Source organism: Macaca fascicularis, chromosome 2, assembly GCF_037993035.2.
Source record: "Macaca fascicularis isolate 582-1 chromosome 2, T2T-MFA8v1.1".
Taxonomy (NCBI): domain Eukaryota; kingdom Metazoa; phylum Chordata; class Mammalia; order Primates; family Cercopithecidae; genus Macaca; species Macaca fascicularis.
The window spans coordinates 102,995,782-103,018,255 of NC_088376.1; the positions used below are offsets into that span (position 1 = coordinate 102,995,782).

At 40.8% G+C, this 22,474-nt stretch overlaps 1 protein-coding gene across 7 annotated transcripts in view; it reads left to right on the forward strand.

The window, feature by feature from the left end:
* MYRIP (myosin VIIA and Rab interacting protein) overlaps positions 1-22,474 on the forward strand; it is a 417,675-nt gene that overhangs the window by 297,251 nt on the left and 97,950 nt on the right. For 3 of the 7 annotated variants that reach the window (XM_074031762.1, XM_005546721.4, XM_015445687.3), the window contains 2 exons: positions 14,003-14,139; positions 19,648-19,728. The exons of 2 other annotated variants lie outside the window; for them this stretch is intronic. In XM_074031762.1, coding sequence (XP_073887863.1) covers positions 14,003-14,139; positions 19,648-19,728 — 218 coding nt within the window. The remainder of the gene's footprint in view (positions 1-14,002; positions 14,140-19,647; positions 19,729-22,474) is intronic. 2 more of the 7 variants (XM_005546723.5, XM_074031765.1) reach the window with 1 other exon arrangement.

Genomic DNA, 22,474 nt, shown 5'->3' on the forward strand with positions numbered 1-22,474 from the left:
GAAGAAAAAGACTATTTGGGGAAAGGAGGAAGTTAGTCTCTTTAATCTGTGAAGATGCTTATTTCTGATGGGAGGCAGCATGCAGCCATTCCTCCTGCTGTTTGTTCAATGTGCAACAGAGCTTCTCACCTCTCCGCCTACCCAGACCGCACCTCTGTTAAACCCCAGCTCTCCTCATCTGTTCCCTTAGACACCCTCAGAGTGGGACACCTGACACTCCCCATCTACATAAACTTCCTCTAAAGCACTCTTGACCGTGATAAGGATAGTGATTGGTTTTATTGTGTCAGAGATGAGTATTTTACTGGATTCTTCTCTCAACTACTCACAAAACCCCATGGTGCCATTATTATCCCTGTATTACAGGTGAGAAAATGGTGGCAGAGAAAGGTTAAGTAATTTGCCCAAAGTCACACAGTTAAGAGGTGGCAGAGCAGGGACCGGAACCCAGGCTCAGAACCTGTGCTAATAATGGTACTACTGATAACGTGGACTTCAGACTGCACAGTGTTCTGTGCTAGACTTTGCAACATACTTTATGTTCTATCTGTCATTTAATCTCCACAGCCAAGTTGTAGGAGTAGGAGCTATTGTTGTTTCCCTTCTGATGAAGTTCAAGGCACCAAGAGGTAGAATAACTTGCCTGGCACCTCACTTCCAGAGAGAGCTCCAGAATTTGAATTCTTTTCTCCCTGGCCCCAGAGCATTGTCTTTATCCATAGTGCTGTACTTTTCCAGTGTAATTCCAAGGGACTTGTCCAACCTGTCCTGGAACACATCACTCACTCATTCCTTCCTTCAGGGGAAGCTTCAATAGAAAGATGGCCACACCCCAGCCTCTTGCCTCTGGTCTTTAGGGCACTCTCTTATCTTGACAACTATATGAGCTCTTGCAGGACAGATCTGGTCATACATCTATGTCATAAATTTATTTACATCATCTGAGCAGCAGTCTGTTATCCTCAGCCTTGCTTTGTGTCCCATCAGTAAAACGCTTCATTACAATTATTCTCCCTAGGGAAATGGAGCAAAGTAGAAGGACAGGTCACCATAGAATCTCCAAGAACATATGTGTTCAGAAAACAACACTTCTGCCAACAAATGATGCTGTTGCCCGCATTAGGGCACATGTCCCCTCCTGAGAATCACTCATTTGCAGCATTTGGTACAGGACAAATGCACAGAGGTCATGCAGGAAAGGTGTGTTCACTCACATTCAGACTCTGCTGGCACCCCCAGTGAGTACCAAGGGTCTGGTCTTTCTCTGGGAGCTCTCGGTTGAGCTATCTAATTCTTCCTCTAGCCCTGTAAGGCACAACCTATCCCATTTTGCAGATGAGAAAACGGTAGCTCAAAGGACTTAAAGTAATGAATTCTAACTGTGTTGTCATTGGTAAATTTTGAAGGTTTGCTGTTGATTATTTCCAAAAGATCGTATTAAAATTTTCCATTTTTAGAGGAATTATACCATACTGAAAGATAAAAATCAAGAAATGTTTAAACTTTTTAATAACCTAGTTCTTAAAAACCATTTTATCCCAGCTTTCTCTTTCTCTGAGGAATCTTAAGATACTTAACCTTTCCCCGTAGTTAATAGAAGTTATAAATTTCCATGCCTTTTTTCTGACATTAAGGTTTTTTATTAGCAGATAATACTTTTACATATTTATGGAGTACATAGTGATGTAGTGATCAGATCTGGGTAATTAGCATAGCTATCATCTCAAACATCTATCACTTCTTTGTGTCAGGAACATTCAATACTCTCCGTCTAGCTATTTGACACTATATTATATATTATTGTTAACTATAGTCATCCTACTGTGGTATAGAACACTAGAACTTATTCCTTCTATCCAGCTGTAATTTTGTATCTTTTAATAAGTCTCTTCCTATCACCTTCTTCCCCCTACCCTTCCCAGCCTCTTGTATCCTCTGCTCTACTTTTTACTCCTATGAGATCAATTTATTTAGTTTCCACATATGAGTGAGAACATGCTGTGTTTAACTTTCTCTTCCTAGCTTATTTCACTTAACGTAATGTCCTCCAGTTCTATCCATGTTGCCATGAATGACAGAACTTCATTCTTTTTCATGGCTGACTGGTATTTCATGGTGTATATATACCATATTTTTTGTATTGCATCTGTATTTTAAAATTATTCTTTTGGGGGGTTAAACCTTATTAAGGTATAATTTACAAAGAGTATGTTGCATCCATTTTATGTGTACAGTTCAACAGGTTTTGACAAATATATACAATCATATAACCACTACCACAATCAAGATATAGAACATTTCCAACTTCTTGAGAAGTTTCATTGTGCCCCTTTGCTGTCAGTCCCACTGCTGGCTCCATGTAAACAATGATCTGCTTTTTGTCAATGTAGATTAATTTTGTTTCTGTTAATATTTCATGTAAGTAGAATAATACAATTGCAATTTTAATTTAAATATTTTATTTAGCATAACATTTTTGAGGTTCATTCATGTCATTTATATCAGCAGTTTCTTTTTTTCCTTTTTGAGACAGGGTCTCCTTCTATTGCCCAGGCTGTTGTGCAGTGGCACAATCATAGCTCACTGCCACTTCGAACTCCTGGTCTCAAGCAATCCTCCTGCTTCAGCCTCCCAAGTAGCAGGGACTACAGATACACGCCACCACACCCAGTTAATTTTTGTATTTTTAGTAGATATGAGGTTTTGTCATGTTGCCCAGGCTGGTCTTGAACTCCTGGATTCAAGTGATCCACCCACCTCAGTCTCCCAAAGTGCTGCGTTTACAGACGTGAGCCACCAAACCCTGCCAGCAGTTCCTTTTTATTGTTGAATAATAGTCCATTTGTGCATACAATTTAATTTGTTTACCGATTCACCTGCTGATGGACATTTGATCAGTTTCCAGTGTTTTGGCTGTTATGAACAAAATTGCTATAAGTTTTCTTGTGCCATCTTTTTATTTTTCTTAAAAAGAAATATTTCATAGGGACTTGCAAACAGAAGCCATGTCTGTGTCTTGGGCAGTGGTGAGACAAGATAGTGGATCTCTATGCCTCATGTACAAGTCTTTGTGTAGACATGTCGTTTCTGTTTAGTTCCATACCTGACAATGGAATTACTGTATTGTATAGTAACCAGTATATATTTAACTTTGTAAGGATTCACCAAACTGTTTTTACTAGCAACATATGAGAGACCCAGTTGCTCCACATCATTACCAGCACTGTGTATTGTCAGTCTTTTTAATATTAGCCATTCTTGTAGATACCACATCTTTTATCCCTTCATCTGTTGTTGAACACTTAGGTTAATTCCATATCTTGGCTGCTGTGAATATTGCTGCAATAAACATGGGGGTGCAGATGTCTTTTCGGTATAATGATTTCCTTTCATTTGGATAAATTCCCAGTAGTGGGACTGCTGAATCACATGGTAGTTCTATTTGTAGTTTGGTGAGGGACCTCCACACTGTTCTCCATAGTGGCTCTACTAATTACATCCCCACCATAGTGTGTGAGAGTTCCCTTTTCTCTGCATCCTCATCAGCATTTGTTATTTTTTGTTCTTTTGAAAATAGCCATGCTACTTGGGGTGAGATGATACCTCATTGTGGCTTTGATTTGCATTTCTCTAATGATTAGTAATTTCAGCATTTTTTCACATATTCGTTGGCCATGTGTGTATGTCTTTTTTTAATTTTTTATGGGTATATAATAGGTGTATATATTTATGGAGTACATGAGAAATTTTGACACAGGCATGTAATGCATAGTAATCACATCATGAAAAATGGAGATCCATCCCCTTAAGCATTTATCCTCAAAATTAGACTGTCTTACAATCTAATTTTATGATTTTAATTATCTTAAAATATACAATTAAATTATTGTTGACTATAGTCACCCTGTTGTGCTATCAAATACTGGGTCTTATCCATTCTAACGATTTTTTTGTACCCATTAACCATCTTCATCTCCCTCTCCACCTCCCACTACCCTTCCTTCCTAGCCTCTAGTAACCATCCTTCTACACTCTATCTCCATGAGTTCAACTGTTTTGATTTTTACATCCCACAAATAAGTGAGAACATGCAATGTTTGTCTTTCTGTGCCTGACTTATTCACAATGGAGTACTACTGTTCGGCCATAAGAAAGGATGAGATCCAGTCATTTGTATGTCTTCTTTTAAATGTCTTTTCAGATCATTTTCCCATTTTTTAATTGGATTGTTTGGTTTTTTGCTGTTGCTTCAGTTCCTTGTATATTCTGAATATTAGCTCATTGTCTGATTAATAGTCTGCCAATATTTTCTCCTATTCTGTAGGTTGTCTTTTCACTCTGTCAATTGTTTCCTTTGTTGTGAAGAAGCTGTTAATTTAATTGCATTTGTTTATTTTTGCTTTTGTTGCCTGTGCTTTTGAGGCCTTATTTATAAAATCCTTTTTCAGACCAATGTCCAGAAGCATTTCCCTTATGTTTTCTTCTAACAGTTTTATTACTTTAGGTCTCACGTTTAGTTCTTTGATCCATTTTGAGATGATTTTTGTGTAGGGTGAGAGGTGAAAGTCTAATTTCATACTTCTGTATATAGATATCCAGTTTTCTCGGCCCCATTTGTGGAAAAGACTGTCTTTTCTCCAGTGAGTGTTCTTGGCACCTTAATCAAAAATCAGTTAGCTGTAGATATGTGGATTAAATTGGGGGTTTTCTACTCTGCTCCACTGGTTTATGTGTCTGTTTTTATGCCAGTACCATGCTGTTTTGGTTACAACAGCTTTGTAGTATATTTTGAAGTCTGATAATATAATGCCTCTAGTTTTGTTCTTTTTGATCAGGATTCCTTTGGCTATTCGGGATCATTTGTGGTTCCATACGAATCTTAGGAATTTCTTTCTATTTCAGTGAAGAATTTCATTGGTATTTTGATAGGGATTGCATTGAACCTGTAGATTGCTTTGGGTAGTATCTGTTGATTTTCTTTTCTTTCTTTTTTTTTTTTTTTTTTGTTTGTTGTTGTTGTTGTTGGGAGAAGTCCCACTCTTGTTCCCCAGGCTTGAGTGTAATGACTCGATCTCTGCTCATTGCAACCTCCACCTGCCACGTTCAAACGATTCTCCTGCTTCTGCCTCCCAAGTAGCTGGGATTAAGGCGCCTGCCACCATGCCCAGCTAATTTTTGTATTTTTTAGTAGAGACGGGGTTTTACCATGTTGGTCAGGCTGGTCTCGAACTCCTGACCTCAAGTGATCTACCTGCCTCGGCCTCCCAGAGTACTGGGATTACAGGCATGAGCCACTGCACCTGGCCTGCTGTTGATTTTTTAAAAGCTTTGGTATTTTAAGAAATTATCATGCTTAAGTTTGTGAAACTATACAGAGCTAAGAATCTTTGTGTAATCATCCTCAGGGATCTCAGGGATAACTTGGAATGTTTTTTCTTGTTGTTGTTGTTTTGTTTTGTTTTGTTTTTTTTTGTTTGTTTGTTTTGAGATAGGGTCTGGCTTCATTGCTCAGGCTGGAGAGCAGTGGTGCAATCTTGGCACCTTGCAACCTCCGCATTCTGGGCTCAATCTATCCCCCTACCTCAGCCTCTGGAGTAGCTGGGACTACAGGCATGTGCCACTGTGCCTAATTTTTGTATTTTTTGTAGAGATGGGGTTTTGCCATGGTGCCCAATCTGGTCTCGAACTCCTGGGCTCAAGCACTTTGACTGACTCGGCCTCCAAACTGCTGGGATTATAGGCGTAAGCTACTGAGTCTGGCCAACTTGGAATCTTTTAAAAAATAACTGAGGGAAATCAAGCATGGACAACTCTGGACAGTTCCAAGTTGGAAAGCTTTTCCCTATAAATCTCATCACCAGGAGAGCATCTCCCTTTCTTCCTAAGCCACCACTCGCACACACCTACTGAAGCTTAGAAGAAGCAGTTTGATTATGAGAGAAAATGCCTGGGACAGAAAGCAGGTAGATTCTGGTTTCTCACACATTTGTGGGAATGATGCAGAACCCAAGACCTGTGGGACACTGGCAGTCCAGCCATGCCCAAGATGCCTTTGACCTGGCTTTCCATTCCATCTCCTGACTTACCTAGCACTCTTTGAACAGATTAGTCTGGCAGCACTGTTGGTTAGGGCCCTGGTCTGTTTTGTCACTTCTATACGTCTAACACAGTGCCTGGCACATAGTGGGCTCTCAATACATAGTGAAAGAATGAAAGAACGAGTGAGTGAACAAATGAATGAGTCCATGCACAGACGCAGGATTCCACCCTGTCTTCTATTTCAGCAGCATGCTGACATAAAGATTCTTCTGATCTAGCCTTGCCTGCAGTTGTGCATGTTTAGTTGGAAACCAGACACCTGAGCGTGGGCCAGGGAGTTGTACACTTAGCCAGTCCACCCGGCGTGCTGGGGTCCTCACAGCCCGTTCCCCGCACCTCTGCCCATGAGCCACATGCATCCTGTGAGTTTCCTCTGAGCCATAAGTTTTTAAATAAATGCAATAAAATCAGTAATATCAAATGAAGATAATCATGACTGAGCCTTTCCTGGAAGCCCCAAGGAAGAGCTTCCAGAAAAGCTCTCTACATTAACTCTAAGTCAAATCATAATTGAAAACACATTACTACTTTTTCCTGGCAGAAAGTAAATTTATTTTTTAAATTTTATTTTAAATTGACAAACAATAATTGTATATATTTATGGGGTACAATGTGATATTTTGATATATATATACATTATGGAATAATTAAATCAAGCTAGTTAACATATCTATCTCGCACATGTTATCATTTTTGTATGTGACATAAAGCACATTGCTTTTTAAGGAAAAGTTTTCTGCTCTCCAAATCGGCCTGTGGTTTTACAGATCATTCCCCACGATTTACTATTGTCTTCCACCTCCCTGCAGCTCCAGGCTGGTGCCCTAATTCCACTCTGAGACTTAAGTAAGCTGAGGCATTCTATTTTAAGTTCATTAAAATACTTCGGAATGCTGTAGAGTTTTGGTATAAGCAGTGAATGGAGAACTCATCTGATGATGCACTTGAAGTCTTCTTGGGCTGTCTAGAACTTAGAACATGATATTAGGACTCTTGGTTGCAAATAATAAAAACTCAACTCAAAAAGCCTTGAACAAACAAGAGAAAATATTGGCTTATATAATGGTAAAGTCCAGGGATTGACTTTAAGCTTGAGTAGATACAGGTGTTCTAAGTATATCAACAAAATCCTGTCCCTCCCGATTGTCAGATCTGCTTTTGAACCTCTAGGCTTTCATTCTGCCATGGAGCCAGCCCTGCAGAAAGGGGGCATTTGTTACCAAGACCTCCAGTAGAAGCTCCCAGCTCAACCCCAATGGCAAGTGTGAGTCATGAGACCATCAACACTAGTGCCAGGAGTGGTACCCAGCCTTCCAGAACCACATAGACTAAGTTGGAGAGGGAGGGAGGAGTGTCCCAAAAGGAAAAGAAATGTCCCTTTTAGAAGAATGAGGGGCACAGTAACAACTGTCCTCCACTGATACCATGTGGACCCTTCCAGCTGCAGAGCTGAGCCTTTCTGGTGACCATCTGCTCAGAGAGCAGGGCAGTGTGGGGAAGAAGGAGGCTGGAGAAGATTTCTCTTCTGCAGTTGCATTTCTTTTGTGCTTTTAAAGATATCAAATAAATCATAGGCCCAGAGGGTGTGATTTCCAGAAGCAAGGCTTTCTGTATTTCCTTTCTTTTCTGTTACATTATTCTGAATTCTGAAAATAGCTTTATCAGTGTTTTTTTAAATAAAAATGACAGATGCTTCTTATAATAAATTAAAATTCTATAGTAAAATAAATTGGAGAGAGAGAGTCTCTATTCATGCTGGGTGCCTGTGAATAGTACTTGTGCATGATTGCAAGCTCCCAGTTTTTAATCCCTGCTCAAGAGTTTGCTGCTTTGGGCAAGGAACTCACTCTTTCTGCATGTTGATTTATGCATCTGTGAAAGAGAGGACTCATCATTTTAGAGCTATTAGAAGAAATTATCAAGCCCTGTTCTGATGCCAGGCACCTTATTGTTTACGTTATATAATTTAATCTTCAAAACAGCCTGACAAGGTGGTTACTGTCATCATCCCCATCTTATAGATGAAGAAACTGAGGCTTAGAGGGATTAAGTCATGTGTTCAAGACCACACTTTTAGTAAATGCCAGGACCTGGGCCACTTCACCAGCACCCGCACCCGTGTGCCTACCACTGCACTGTACTCTGCAAGAATTAAATAAGGTGATGCAAGGAAAACTTTTGGCAGACAGAGCAAGCACTCAAAAAATTGTGCTCATTTTTTCATAACAGTGATACTGATTATATGATGAAGTTTTATGTGAAAGAAATTACACATTTGGTATATTGTGTTAGATAAGTGCTTTTTCTCCCTCAATGAGGAAGACAAACCTCTCAATTTCAATTTCAGTTTTTCAACCAAACCAGAGGGGAGAAGATAATGCTTGCCTTCTGCTCTTTCATTCTCCTTCCTGAGCTGCATTTGGGGACCAGAAGTGGGCTTTGCCATGGACAAGTTGGCGACTCTTTCAGGGGTTTCCCTTTAATGTGAGGCCACTTTGAGAGGGACTTTAGAATCTCACACCATGGGTGGGAAGTGTAAATTGGTGCAAGCTTTCTGAAAAAGTCGCATCTTTGAACCTGGCTGCTTTACTTTTAGGATCCACAACTATGGATATGTGAAATTGTTTAGCTGGCAGCATATCCATCACAGAACCGTTTTTAATGCAGAAGAAATGGGAAGGATTCAGGGTTCAAAGATTGGAGATCAGTTATATAAAGCTCGCTGTGTCCATACCTTGGAGAACTCTGAGGTGACTGAAGATGTCATGGGAGACTTCAACAACATTACAGTCAATCAGGAATACTAAGTGGAAAAAACAAGTTATACAACAATGTCTGTCCATCACGTACTGGATTTTATCAAGTGACTACTAGGTGCACTTTAGTGGTCTAGGCACATGGGATACAGGAGTGGGAAAAAAATCTGTCTTCCTTGAGCCTATGTCCTTGAGCCTATAGATAACAAACAAATTAATAATTAATTGTCAATATGTTGATATAGTGATTATTGTTATAATTACTTAATCATAGACAATTACATATCACTAAATAGGTACAAAGAAGTATTCTATAAAAATATAAGGAATAAAAATCAGAGTAAAAGGACAGACATGTTGGCATGGTAGTGGCATTTTTGCAAGGATCATCAGGGAAGGCCTCCCAAGAGAAGTGATATTTGCACAGAGGCCTGAATGAAGTGTTGGATTGAGCCTGAGACTATCTATGGGGAACTGTATTATAGGCAGAGGGAACAGCAAGATCAAAGCCAGTGTGAGTATGTTTGTTAAAAGATAGTGTGAACATTGCTCAGGAAAACCCATTTGTGGCTTTTTCTCTTCATTGAAGTCACTCACCATTTAAAAGGGGCACCTCCCCACTGCCACCATCACTGTTTCCTGGCCATTCCAGGTGGCTGCCCTGCTGCTGCCCCACAGCCCCTGTCTGCTAAACTTTGTGGGAAGAGGGAGCACGTCCTTTCTGTGAAAAAATTTCGTCTCTCAGAGCTGCTCTGGCCCTGGAGCCCCTTCAGCACCAACCAGCTTTAGACTGACCTCTTGGTCCCTGCCTTCTCTGTGTGCCTGCATGAATACACACACACAAATGCACATACACATGCATGCACACACATACACATGAGCACATGCACATTTGCATGCATGTATGCACACACACACCCCCCACCATGAGTTCCAGGATCCCTCCCAATCTCTGTGTAGGCTGATTATAAACCACCTTGCATGGAAGTCTGAAAGAACACTCATCTAATGTCAGGTTCCAGTAGTAGAACTTGGGGTAGTTTTCTGAATCTTCTTTTGCTTGTTTTTATTTCAGTTTTTGTAATAACACATGTACTTGGTTAAAATAAATTCAGCCAGTAAAATATATTAAAAGGATTTCATATCCCCAACTCCTTGCCAAGTCCCAGGCTCCCAGGGAATCACATTTAAACATTTCTGGGGGCTACCACAATAATCCTAAATAATATGTTTATCTTGCTGTTTATTGATCAGTCAACTTTAGACTTTTATGAATAGTTCACTTTTTCCTATCTCCTTACCTTCCCCTTGGAAGTTTTATTAAAACTTTTATTATATGCTGGTGACCTTTATGACTTTAGCATATCGAAACCATTATCTTTGGTATGTATACCTTACACAGTCTGTCTTGACTGCATTCTGTAAGATTTTGACTCCATTCTGCAAGATGGGGAAATCAGCATCTCTGAACTACCCTCGTCGTTCCTCTTTCTCTTTACAGCCAGGCTTCTATCAGGCTGTCAATGATTTTTAATTTTTCTTTCAATAACAAATGCAAATGTCTTGACAGTGTGATCCTTTTATGGTTTGTCTATAAATAGGGTGAAAACTAAGTAGTTTCTAAATTATATAAATATTATCTTCTAGAGACCAAATTCATGACTTGAAATTCATGGAGAGAAAAAAAAAAATACTTAATCTTGGCTGTAACACGTGGGCTCCTTGAAGAAAAATGGGTCATCATATTTCTTCTTCCACTCAATTAGTTTACAAAATCATACAACTTTTCATTTGCTTCATAGTTAGACCATATTTTCTTGAGCTCTTTTTGGTTTTGATTTTGATTTTCCCAAAGCTTCTAATGGCCTTTCCTTATTCTTGTTGGCAAAAGAAAGATGTGGCTCCTTCTTCACCATTTCTCTTCATCCAAGTAGATTCTTAATTATATACTTATTGAATGCCCCATTTTGGCTGCCTGCCTTCCAGATCTGCTGCACAATCCTGGGACTTCTCTCCATTGTACTCCTGGGACAGTTTCCTTCTTTTTAGAGTCCCAAGATCCTCTTTCGTGGATGGCTTTTGGTTCTCCTGGAATACACCTTGAGAATTTTTTTTTCCAGAAAGCAATCTTACGTATCTGCAAATGTCTTTATTTTGCCCTCTTGTGATGATGGATTGGCTGAACATAGAAGTCTAAGTTCATGCCATTTATTCTTAGAAAATTTATGCTCTACTGTCTTCTAACATTCATTGTTATTGACTACAAATTTTAGCATCATTATTTTTATCCTTTTGCAAAATATTATTTTTTTCTGTGTGAAGCCCCTAAGTTCTCCTTATCTTTGAGGATCTGAATTTTCATGAAGATGTAGCAAGGTAGGTTTGTCTGCTTTATTTTGTTTTATGTTCCATTTATTGTTTGGGCAATTGGTAGGCCCTCTTAACCTAAAGACTTTTCCCTTTCTTAGCTTGGGGAAATTTTCTTCTATTATGTCTTTGATTTTTTTCCCCCTCTCTTTCATTTTCTCTTTTCTTCCTTTTTGGAATTCTGTTAGATGCTGGACCTCCTGAATTGAACCCCCATGTCTGTTTTCTCTTGTATATTCCATATTTTTGCCTTCTTATTGTACATTCTAGAAAATTTATGTTGGTTTTAACTTTTAGGACTTCTGCTAAATTTTCTATTGATCCTGTTTTCTATTTCCAATAAGTTGTTGCTTATCTTCTACATATATTTCACATCACCCTAGCCTGTTGCACGGATGCAGTATCTTTTCAAACCATTATGGACATTAATTAGAGTTTAAATTACTTTCAGTACCCTGAGTTATCTTTTTTTGTCCTTTGTTACTTGTTGTTAGTTTATCTTGGTTCTTTCTTCTTATGCCATTGGATTGTTGCAAATGGCTGGTGATTTTTTGTCATCTATTCATATTTTTGAAAAAAGGACTTGGTGAATAAAGGTAACCAACATGGGCCTCCTCTGCCATTGGGTAGATAAGTATTCCCAATAGACCTCTCTTTTGGAAAGAGTTTAGGGCTGAAAGGTGGAGGTGCTTACCAAGGGCTCCAAGTTTCTGAGTTAAGCAGGCTTTGCTTTGGTATACATGGATGACATCTGATGGGCAGGCATGTAGGGGCTCCCCCAATGCCAAACAAGACAGGCTTCTTCTGTATGAGTCCATTTATGTTGCTAGGAAGGAATACTTGGGGCAGGGTAATTTATAAAGAAAAGAGGTTTGTTTGGCTCATGGTTCTGTAGGCATTACAAGAAGGTGCCAGCATCTGCTTCTGGTAAAAACCTCAGGAACTTTTACTTATAGCAGAAGGCAAGGGGGCCTGTGTGTCACATGGCGAGAGAGGGAGCAAGACAGAAGGAGGGTTGTCACACTCTTTTCAACAACCAGCTCTCGAGTGAACTAATAGAGTGAGAACTCATTACCACAGGGAAGGCAGCAATCCATTCATGAGGGATATGCCTCCAAAGCCCAAACACCTTCCACCAGGCCCACTTCTAGCATTGGGGATCACAGGTTAACATGAGATTTGCAACTGGGACAAATATCCAAACTCTATAGCTTCACTGTAAGGTGTTAATCTCCATATTGAAGTCTTAAATCTAAAGTAGATTGTTCAACTTCAAAAGAGAACCACTTTATCTTTTGGGCCTAAGACCAATCATCCTCAGACCAATTGCCCATTTGTTATGGAGTAGGGATGGGGGACCAAAAGACCTCATTATTGTCTACACAACCATTAAATTACCTTTGTGAGTACTGTCATAATCCAAGGCTGCTCTCTGAATCAACCAACTCAAAATTGGGCCTTCCAGTTAGAGTCCAAGCTCTTCCATCTGTTCTGAAAGACACTGTTCTTTGTTACCTTTAGGCTATCATTGTCAAAATCTCTGATTTTGCTCTCACCCCGATTCTTTCCTTGTATAGATTGTTTTTTATCTTTGGATATCTTCTCACATTTCACTGGGGTCTGGAAAAGAAGAGCCACTAAATGTGGAATTGTCCTTCCATTGAATTGGAAGCCTTTATATTCCTGTTGCTTTTCTGAATTTTCTAAAATGAGTGTGTATTATTACATTTATAATAAGAAAAATAAGAAAAACAGCTGTTTTCAAAATGGAAAGGCTTTAGCAATTTGTTCTCATCAGGCATAAAAGAGAAGAATTCCTTTTTTTTTTTTTTTTTTCCAGATGGAATCTCACTCTGTCACCTAGGCTGGAGTGCAGCAGTGCTGTGGTGCTGTCTCGGCTCACTGCAACCTCCACCTACTAGGTTCAACTGATTTTCCTGCCTCAGCCTCCCAAGTAGCTGGGATTACAGGCATGTGCAACCACGCCCAGCTGGTTTTTGTATTTTTAGTAGAGATGGAGTTTTGCCATGTTGGCCAGGCCGGTCTCAAACTCCTGACCTCAAATGATCCACCTGCCTCGGCCTTCCTAAGTGCTGGGATTACAGGCGTGAGCCACAGCACCCAGCCTAGATCTTGCCAATGTTTTATACCAACCATTGTAGCATTAACCAGGAAACTACTTTCTCACAGTGCTTCAATCTGAATGAGGAAGAGGCTAGAGAATTTTGCTATCTTCCTTGTGTTTTTTATTTTTGCAAGATGAATTAGAAATGTTGTTAATACAGTAAGAATATTAAATATAAAGCCTACTATTAAATGCCCTGAAACTTCGTGGTTTAAAATGTCAAGCATTTATTGGTTTGCTCTTTGGAGTGACTTAGTGGATGGTTCTCCTGGTCGCACCTAAAGTCACTCATTTGTCTCCAAACTATTGGCCGATGGCTTCTTTCACCTGTCTGGGAGTTAGCTGGCTACTGGCTGGGGCAAGAGGGATGATTGGGCCAGGTGTTTCTCATCACACAACAGGCAAGCTTGGGCTTACTCACGTGATAAAGATTGTGGGATTCCCAAGAGCAGCAAGAGAGGAAACTGCAGGGCTCAGCATTCACACAACATCACTTTCACCATTTTCTACGGTCAGAGAAAGTCACAAGGCCAGCACAGATTCAAGGGGAATAAACTTCACATCTTGATGGATGGAGCTGTGAAGCATTGTAGCAGTTTTGCAATTCACCATTTAGTAATTCTAATTTTCTGTTGTCTAATTCTGTTTTCCTCAGGCTTCTGAGGGCCCAGTCTCTGGAATGGTTCTACAATAATGTGAAGAGCCGCTTCAAGCGCTTTGGCAGTGCCAAGGTTCTGAAGAACCTGTACAGGAAGCACCGGCTGGAGAGTGGTGCGTGCTTCGACATTCTAGGTACTCTCACTTCCTGCCACTCTAGGAGTCTTTGGTGGGCTGGTGGGTAGAAGGCCTGGCTCAGGGGCCCTGAACACTGGAGCACACTCACCTGGGACAGATAAATTTGCTTAACTATCCGGCACTAGTGAGAAGCAGAAATAGAAGGACGGATGCCAGAGACTCTGCTAAGTTTTGACTCTTTTGGTTCCAGCATCCCCACTGGGCTAGAGCTTATAAGTTAGAAGCTGTGAACACCAAGTACTTCTGCAAATTGTGATTATTTTAATCTCAGATCAAAAATTAGGTATTCTTGATCATCATCCCTTAATAATTAAAACGTTGGAAAGTCATTTGCCCTTGGCTACAGAGAGACTACAACTGTCCCTGGAGGGCATGCCCTCCACCTTCCTTTCTTCTTACTCCAAAATTCTGTTCGTATGGCCCAGAAGCTGATGTGGTGGGAGAGTGAGAAAAGTGTCCGCTTCCTCCCAGGAAACTTGAAGGATGAATTTTTTTTTTACCTGTGCTGTTTTTATACAGTTGAGACAACCAAGTTCATTGGAATGAGAAATTATATTCTTTAGTCCTATTAGATCAGCCAGTAGAAAAGAATGGTAGTCAGAATATGGACAGCATGCCTTCCAAAAAGTCTGTTTCTTTCTATCTAGTGGCAGATTTTTTTTTTTTTTTATCACTTGGCTAACACAGGTAAATGCTTTTTATCCATGAGAAACAAGGAAGAAATCTAATTTGGAGCTTTTTCACCATCATTATTTTACGTCGTTTTCTCAATAGAGTCTTTGGTTGTGTCTTACCTAAAAATATGCCAGCCACTTAGACAATGGGGAAAATAGAATGGAGGCACTAAACATGGAGAATCATTAGGGTCTTCTGTTGTCATTATTAGAATCTCTGTCTTTCAAACTGCTTAGGAAAGCTATAGCTAAGAGAGCAGTGCTAAAGGTTTCCACATATTATGTTTATCACCATTTCACCAATTTCTCTAAAAGCTCTGTAGGAATGGAGGCAAAGAAGAAATAAAGCTTAAAAGTCATACTGTTAGCAGTTTTTCAACCCAGAGAGAGATCTGAAGAAGGTCCATGAATAGAATCGGCTCACTCATTTGCATCCCATCCTCCTTTCCTCTCTTGTACATCCTCGGGTATGCTGAATATGCCCCTTTAAATGTCAACAAATTCAGATCTCGTAGGTGTTCTTTACCACTTAATGCACATTGAGGAATAAAGCAAACATGTGGAAAACCCTGTAGAATAGAGCAGAATTTTTATTTCCTTCCCTTTCTCTCTAAGTCTCCACAAGTGGAGAAGGCAGGCATGAATCGCAAGTGGGCTAGTATTGCAGGGCTTTGAAATTTACAAGGATCAGTTTCAAAGGAGAATTCTTTGCTAAGAATAAATATCTGCCCTGATTGAAGCAGCTTTAGGTGCTGGGCCCTCTGTGATTCACCACTTTCTTCATCTGAGCCTCAATCACAGCACTTATCACCTATCACATTGCATTCAGGATTACACAGCTGCCTCTCCTGCCAGACTGTGATATGCAGGTGGTAGCTTGTTTATCTGTGTTCTCAAAGCGTGGCTCAAGGCCTGGCACATCTTATATCCTCATTATTGTACTAGTTCAACCTTAAAAGCATTTAATGGGGCCAGGCATGGTGGCTTATGCTTGTAATCCCAATATTTTGGGAGGCTGAGTCAGGAGGATCACTTGAGACCAGGAGTTCAAGACCAGCGTGGGCAACATAGCATGATCCTGTCTCTACAAAAAAAAAAAAAAAAAAATTAAATTAAATTAAATTAGCCAGATGTGGTGGCATGCACCTGTCCTTTGAGCTACTTGGGAGACTGAGGTGGGAAGATCACTTGAGCCCAGGAGGTTGAGGCTGCAGTGAGCCATGATTGTGCCACTGCACTCCAGCCTGGGTGACAGAGAAAGACCCTGTCCAAAAACAAAGCATTTTATGGATACCAAGCCGCTTCATAGAAATATGATAATCAGTTGCTTTAATACTATTCATATCTCTATTTAAGTGAAGATTTCTTCTGGAGAAACATGAAGACAGGCAGACAGGAGACAATTTATGAGATGGTACTCAAATATAGAAAGCCATGGTCATAAAACAACGAGATCTATTCTACAAGCTACATAGGAAATTTAGTTACACTTCAAGTAGGGAGAAATCTTCCAGGGCTTAAGTAGCCTCCTGGTTGTGTGAGATGACTCAAGAGCCATTCATTAGCTTTTGCTTGTTACCCAATACCCTCTGTAGGTTTGTCATCTGCCATCCTCGATTCATGACTACACATTAGAATCACCAAGGGTACTTTGAAAAAAACCTTCCAATACCCCAAATCATTGTCCACCCCCCATTAATTACTGCTGAATTTCTGGAGGTGGAATCCAGTATACATATTGTTTAAAGTTGCCTGTATTATTCTAAGGTACAGCCAAGACTGAGAACAAGAGCCTCAGCTAGAACTCAGAGTAATTAGTTCAGCAGTGTTCTTCCAACTCTATCTAATGGTACTTATTTTCAGAATTTTAATTGTCAGAACATGATACGCAAAATCTGTATTGCACAAGGCATGTGCTGTGCTCCAGGACTCTTAGTATAAAACTCCTTTCACCTACAGAACGTCTTCATTATGTGGACCACTGTAGTTTGCCATAAAACCACTCAATTCAGGTCGGGCACAGTGGCTCACACCTGTAATCCAGCACTTTGGGAGGCTGAGGCGGGCAGATCACGAGGTCAGGAGATCAAGACTATCCTGGCCAACATGGTGAAACTCCGTCTCTACTAAAGTACAAAAAAATTAGCCCAGCGTGGTGGCACTCACCTGTACTCCCAGCCACTTGGGAGGCTGAGGCAGGGGAATCGCTTGAACCTAGGAGGCAGAGGTTGTAGTGAGCCGAGATTGCGCCACTGCACTCCAGCCTGGCAACAGAGCGAGACTCCATCAAATAAATAAATAAATAAATAAATTCATTGAAGATTGCTTCAATCCACAAAATCTCACATATCACCCATCACATACACACCTCGTAGTGCCATCAGTTCCTCAGCAGTGCTCCCAAGCTAACCTTACTCCTTCTCGTGCAGCTCACAGCAGGTGACCAGATTAGCCCTAAAAGAATTCTTATTTGTTTTATCAGACAAATCTAAGATGTATTCATTTATTCAGCAAATATTTACTGAACACCTACTATGTGCCCATCTGGCTTAAGATGTTAGAAGTGAAGAAATGAGCAAGACCCTGCCATTTCAGAGCCAAACTCTAGTGGAGAAGTCAGATAAGTAAATACATTTATAAATGAAATAATGTCCAAAGGTAATGAGTGCTCACATGGCTTCTCTGATAGACCCAGCATGAATTTTTTTTAAATTTAATTTTATTTTAAGTTCCGGGATACATCTGCGGGACGTGCGGGTTTGTTACATAAGTAAACATGTGCCATGGTGGTTTTCTGCACCTATCAACCGACCACCTAGGTATAAGCCCCACATGTATTAGCTATTTCTCCTGATGCTCTCCCTCCCCCTGCCACCTTGACAGGCCCCAGTATGCATTGTTCCCCCTGCTGTGTCCATGTGTTGTCACTGTTCAGCTCCCATTTATAAGTGAGAACAGAGAACACAATATGACATTTTTAACAGTTATCCTAAAAGAAGCACTACATGAAAAAGGTAAAAGTTGCCATTATTAATATACTTAATCTTCAGACAATTGGATAAATAATATGTGGTTTTATTTAGTGTTAGATAAATAAATGGGAAAAATAAACCTTGCTTTTATTATCATTCTATATCTAATTTTGACATGATTCCTAAAGAGTTCTATTGCTTCGTCTGGGATTTGATGGACAAATGTGGTTTTCTAAAAATGCTGAGCCACATGAAATTAGAGTTTCCGCCAACTCATGAAAAATAGTGGCTTCGTGTCTTCTGGCTGTTTAGCCCATGCTTTCCAGAACAATTCAGCCCCTTTCTGCCCTTGAAAGAAAATCACATCATCCTAAATGACACCAACGCTCCCACCTCCAAATTTAAAAGGGAAACAGAAAGAGAGGTGTTTTACTAGAAGATTTAAAGTCATACAAAACTAGGGCTTGTCCTCTGGTGAGGTCAGTCTTCCAAAGACTTTTTCACATCTCCCTTCCCCTTATGTTTCCCATGGCCTTCCCCATCCTCTCAGCAGGCAACCTCAAATCTTCCCTCCTATGGCCTACAGGGCATGCCAGGCAGGGACTTGCCCCTGCATGCAGCTGCAGTGGGAGTGCTGTCTGCCTTCTCTGTTGCCTCCTGCTCCCCCTTGGTCTTGCGTCTTGATATCCCTCTCACCTTCCAGGAAAGTCTAAAGTTCACTTCTTGCTCATTCAATCTCTGTCTTTACCGGGATTTATAAACACACCCAAGTCTCTCCTGTTTTCTAAACCCCTCCTTGACTGCATTTTCCTCCACTCGTTGTCCTGCCATCCTCTTTCCCATCACAGGTCAACTTAAAAAAGTGAGCTGCATTCAGAGCTTCCATTGTCTGCCCTTCCTCAGTCTACACTCACCTTCTCCCGCTTCCAAGCTATTCTCCACACAGCAGCCGCAGTGCACTTTTAGAGGCACAGATCTTACCAGGTCGTCTCTGTGAAACCTTTAAGGGCTGCACATAGTGGTTGAGATAAAGATCCAAACACTGATGTGGCCACCATGACCTGCATGGCCTGTGTCCCCAGGTCACCTCACCAGAGCTGCTTTTTCTCTCTGCAGCCCTGACACGCTGACTCTCATTTAGGCCTTCAGATACACCCTTTCCTCCCAGGACCAGTCTCTGTGCAAGCTGTTTGCTGTGCCTTGTATGTTCTCCCACTCCCTACACCCTTCGGCTGATTCTTCACTGCTTAGGTCCGTCTTCCCTGCTGAACACTTTCAGTGGGCTGTGAACCGTCCCATCAAAGCACTTAACCTATCTATAATTTCATATGTATTTTTATAAGCATTTGATTAATGAATTTCCCACATGAGAATCTCATGCTTGTCAGGGTGGGGTGGGGGCAGGTTTAACTTTGCTCATCAGTGTGCCCCTAATACCTAGGCTGAAGCCAGGCACCTACTGATGCTCATAGACTATTTGCTGGATGAATAAATAAATTCTAGATGCAGCCATGCCAAGCCACACAACCAGTAATTTGCAGGTCCAGGAATTGACCTCACATTTCTCAGACTTTAGTCTATTGTTCTGTCTTTGACTCCATATTGCCTGCAAAGAAGGTATGGGAAGAAAGTTGGGGTTGGTAGCAATGCTGCACCAGAAATCAGTGTGAGAAGAAAAAAGCAATGGGTCAAAAATGTTAGCATTATTGTGGGAACTCATGAGTCCCTAAACCTATTTGCAAGGCTAACAACCCAAGTGTGTAATAGCAGTCTGCCAGTTCAGTGACACAGGGCATCAGTGTTCACTGAAGACCTTTGATAATCATATTCATTCTCTTCTCCCACTCCTACCCTGCCAGGAGGAAGCCTTTTTGAGTCAAACCTGGAGAATGAAGGAAGCATTTCTGGCAGTGATTCAACATTTTATAGGCAGTCAGAAGGTAAATTTGCTTAAGAGTTTACAGCTACTGGGAAGTTGGAGGAATAGAAACACCTACAGGTACAGGTACTGCCAGGGCCCGCCAGGTGCATTGTTACCCCAGATGCAACTATCTACTACTACGTGTGAGTCTCCCTGGGTCACTTATTATTGCCAATTGCATGAATCCATCATATGGCCATCCAAAGTGTGGCCAAGGGAACAGCATTCATTCCCAACCATGGATACTTTACAGTCAACTAGTAAATATTCTTCTGGAGTTGGAACATATCAATCAACCCACTCACTTGTGCATCTCTTATTAAAATATTCCCTTAAAGAAGGTATCATTTACTGATTAAATTCTACTTTTTTATACCAATATAATTGCCCCCTTAGAGCAGTGGTTAAAAGCAAAACAAACTTCTAATTTCAAATAAAACTTTATCACTTCAATTCTTTGTCTGAAGTAATGGACATTGATAATCAGTGCCCCCTGAATTGCCTTCCTCCTGTGACCCCCACAGCTCATCTGTACCCTCTATTCTCTCTTTGGGGGCTGTGATGGTTAATTTTGTGTGTCAAAATTAACTGGGCTAAGGGATGCCCAGATAGCTGGTAAAACTTTATTTCTAGGTTTGTCTGTGAAGGTATTTCTGGAAGAGAATAGCATTTGAATCATAGACTGAGAAAAGAAGATCTACCCTCATCAGTATGAGTAGGTGTCATCCAATCCATTGAAAGCCCAGATAGAACTGAAATGCAGAGGAAAGGTGAATTTACTGTCCCTCTTCTGAAGCTGGGACATCCATCTTCACCTGCCCTCAGACATCAGAGCTTCTGATTCTTGGGCCTTCTAACTCAGGACTTAAACCAGCAGCTCCCCCATTCCACAGCCCTTCACATTTGGACTGAATTATACCACTGCTCTTATGGGTCTCCAGCTTGCACACAGCATATCATGGAACTTCTCAGCCTCCTTCATCACATGAGCCAATTCCCATCATAGATCTCCTATTTTATATCTATATATATCCCATTGGTTCTGTTTCTCTGAAGAACCCTAATACAGGTGCCTTCTCATGAAAATTCTGTCCACTGTTATCCTTATTACCTGCAGCTCCTCCATAGGTTACCACACACCATTGTACGACCTCAAGTGCACCTCCATTTGCTGCTGAGCCAGAAATGCCCAACCTTGATTTCATCCCAGAGTTCTAGGCTCAGATTTCTAATGCTTGGCCATTAGCACCTGAAGATCCTATAGGGTTCTTAACCCCAACTTGTCCTAGTCAAGCTCTTTAGCCACTTAGGTCCACCAGTGAGAGATATGTTTCCTTCAGTCCCTCTCCTCATTTCCCCCAAGCTACAAAAGTACTTGTCAGCCCTGTTTTCAATCTTACCCTTTTCTCTCCATTCTAAACCCCTATCCTTCATACCTCTCTGCCCGAAACTCTCTGGTATTAGTGTTAATTTCAGTGGCCATCTGTATCAGCAGGGTTCTCCAATACACTAAATATATATGTATGTACATGCACACACACACACACACACACACACAGATTCCTTTTAAGGAATTGGCTCATGCAGTTGCAGGGGACTGGCAAGCCCCAAACATACAGGGTAGGCCAGCAGGTTGAAAACTCAGACAGGAGTTGCTGCTTCAGGCTTCAAGCTGAATTTCTCCTCTAGGAAACTTCAGTTTTTGCTCTTAAGGCCTTTCAAAGGATTGAATAAGACACACCCACATTGTGGAGGACAACTCTTACATGAAGTCAACTGATTGTAGATGTTAACGACATCTAAAGAATACCTTCACGGTAACACCTGGACTAGTGTTTGATTAAATAACTGGGTACTATAGCCTAGCCACATTGACACATTGACCATCCCACCATCTAGCTGGTCTTCTGAACTTTGGCCACTTTACCTTCTTAATCTTACCCCCAACCCTTGCCAACCTTTCTCTCTGAAACACTGACCTGAACCTTCACTTTTTACCCAGAGTTCCACATCACTTTCATCTAAGAATTATAATCATAGCATCCAAAGCCTTCCTAGTTACAGCTCCAGGTGCCTACCTTCCAGGAGTCTACACGGATAGTTATGCATGTCTCTTAGTGGTTACTTATATGTCTAATCACCCAATATCTTGGAAGGTACATGAAAGCATGGACTCAGCTTGTCCATCAGGTTGTCACTGGGGCCATCACAGAGCCTAGCACACAAACGGTACTCAGTAAACATTTGTTTGATTCAACAAAAATTTGTACTATTTTCTGTGAAAAATACGTTGGTGACTATCTTGAAGAAGAGAGAGGGGAGATACAGTGTCTACCACCAGGGAGCTCTTAGTGTGTGTGATGACAATTTATATCATGTAGGCTCTAGTTATCAAAACATTGGAAAGACTGTGCTACCTGGTGGTGTGCAGAGCCCTGGGCCGAGCTGCCCCTATGTGGCTCTATCATGACTGTCATAGCTGGCTTGTGACATACTCATCAGCTAGCTAGATCACTTTGACCTTAAGTGGATTGTTTAGAGACTTTATTATGTTTGCCAAATGATACTTTCTGTCTACATCTGTGTCCTTAAGAGTCTAAGAAGCTTGAATTATTTTTTAATTGAGTAGTTAATGAATTGATGTATTCACACCCTGTTTCATTCCACAAAGAATTTTCAACAGCTTACAGGAGATTTGCATGTGTTAAATAATATATGAGTAGGAGACGATAAATGGAAACAGGAGTTTGAAATTGGGGAAAAGG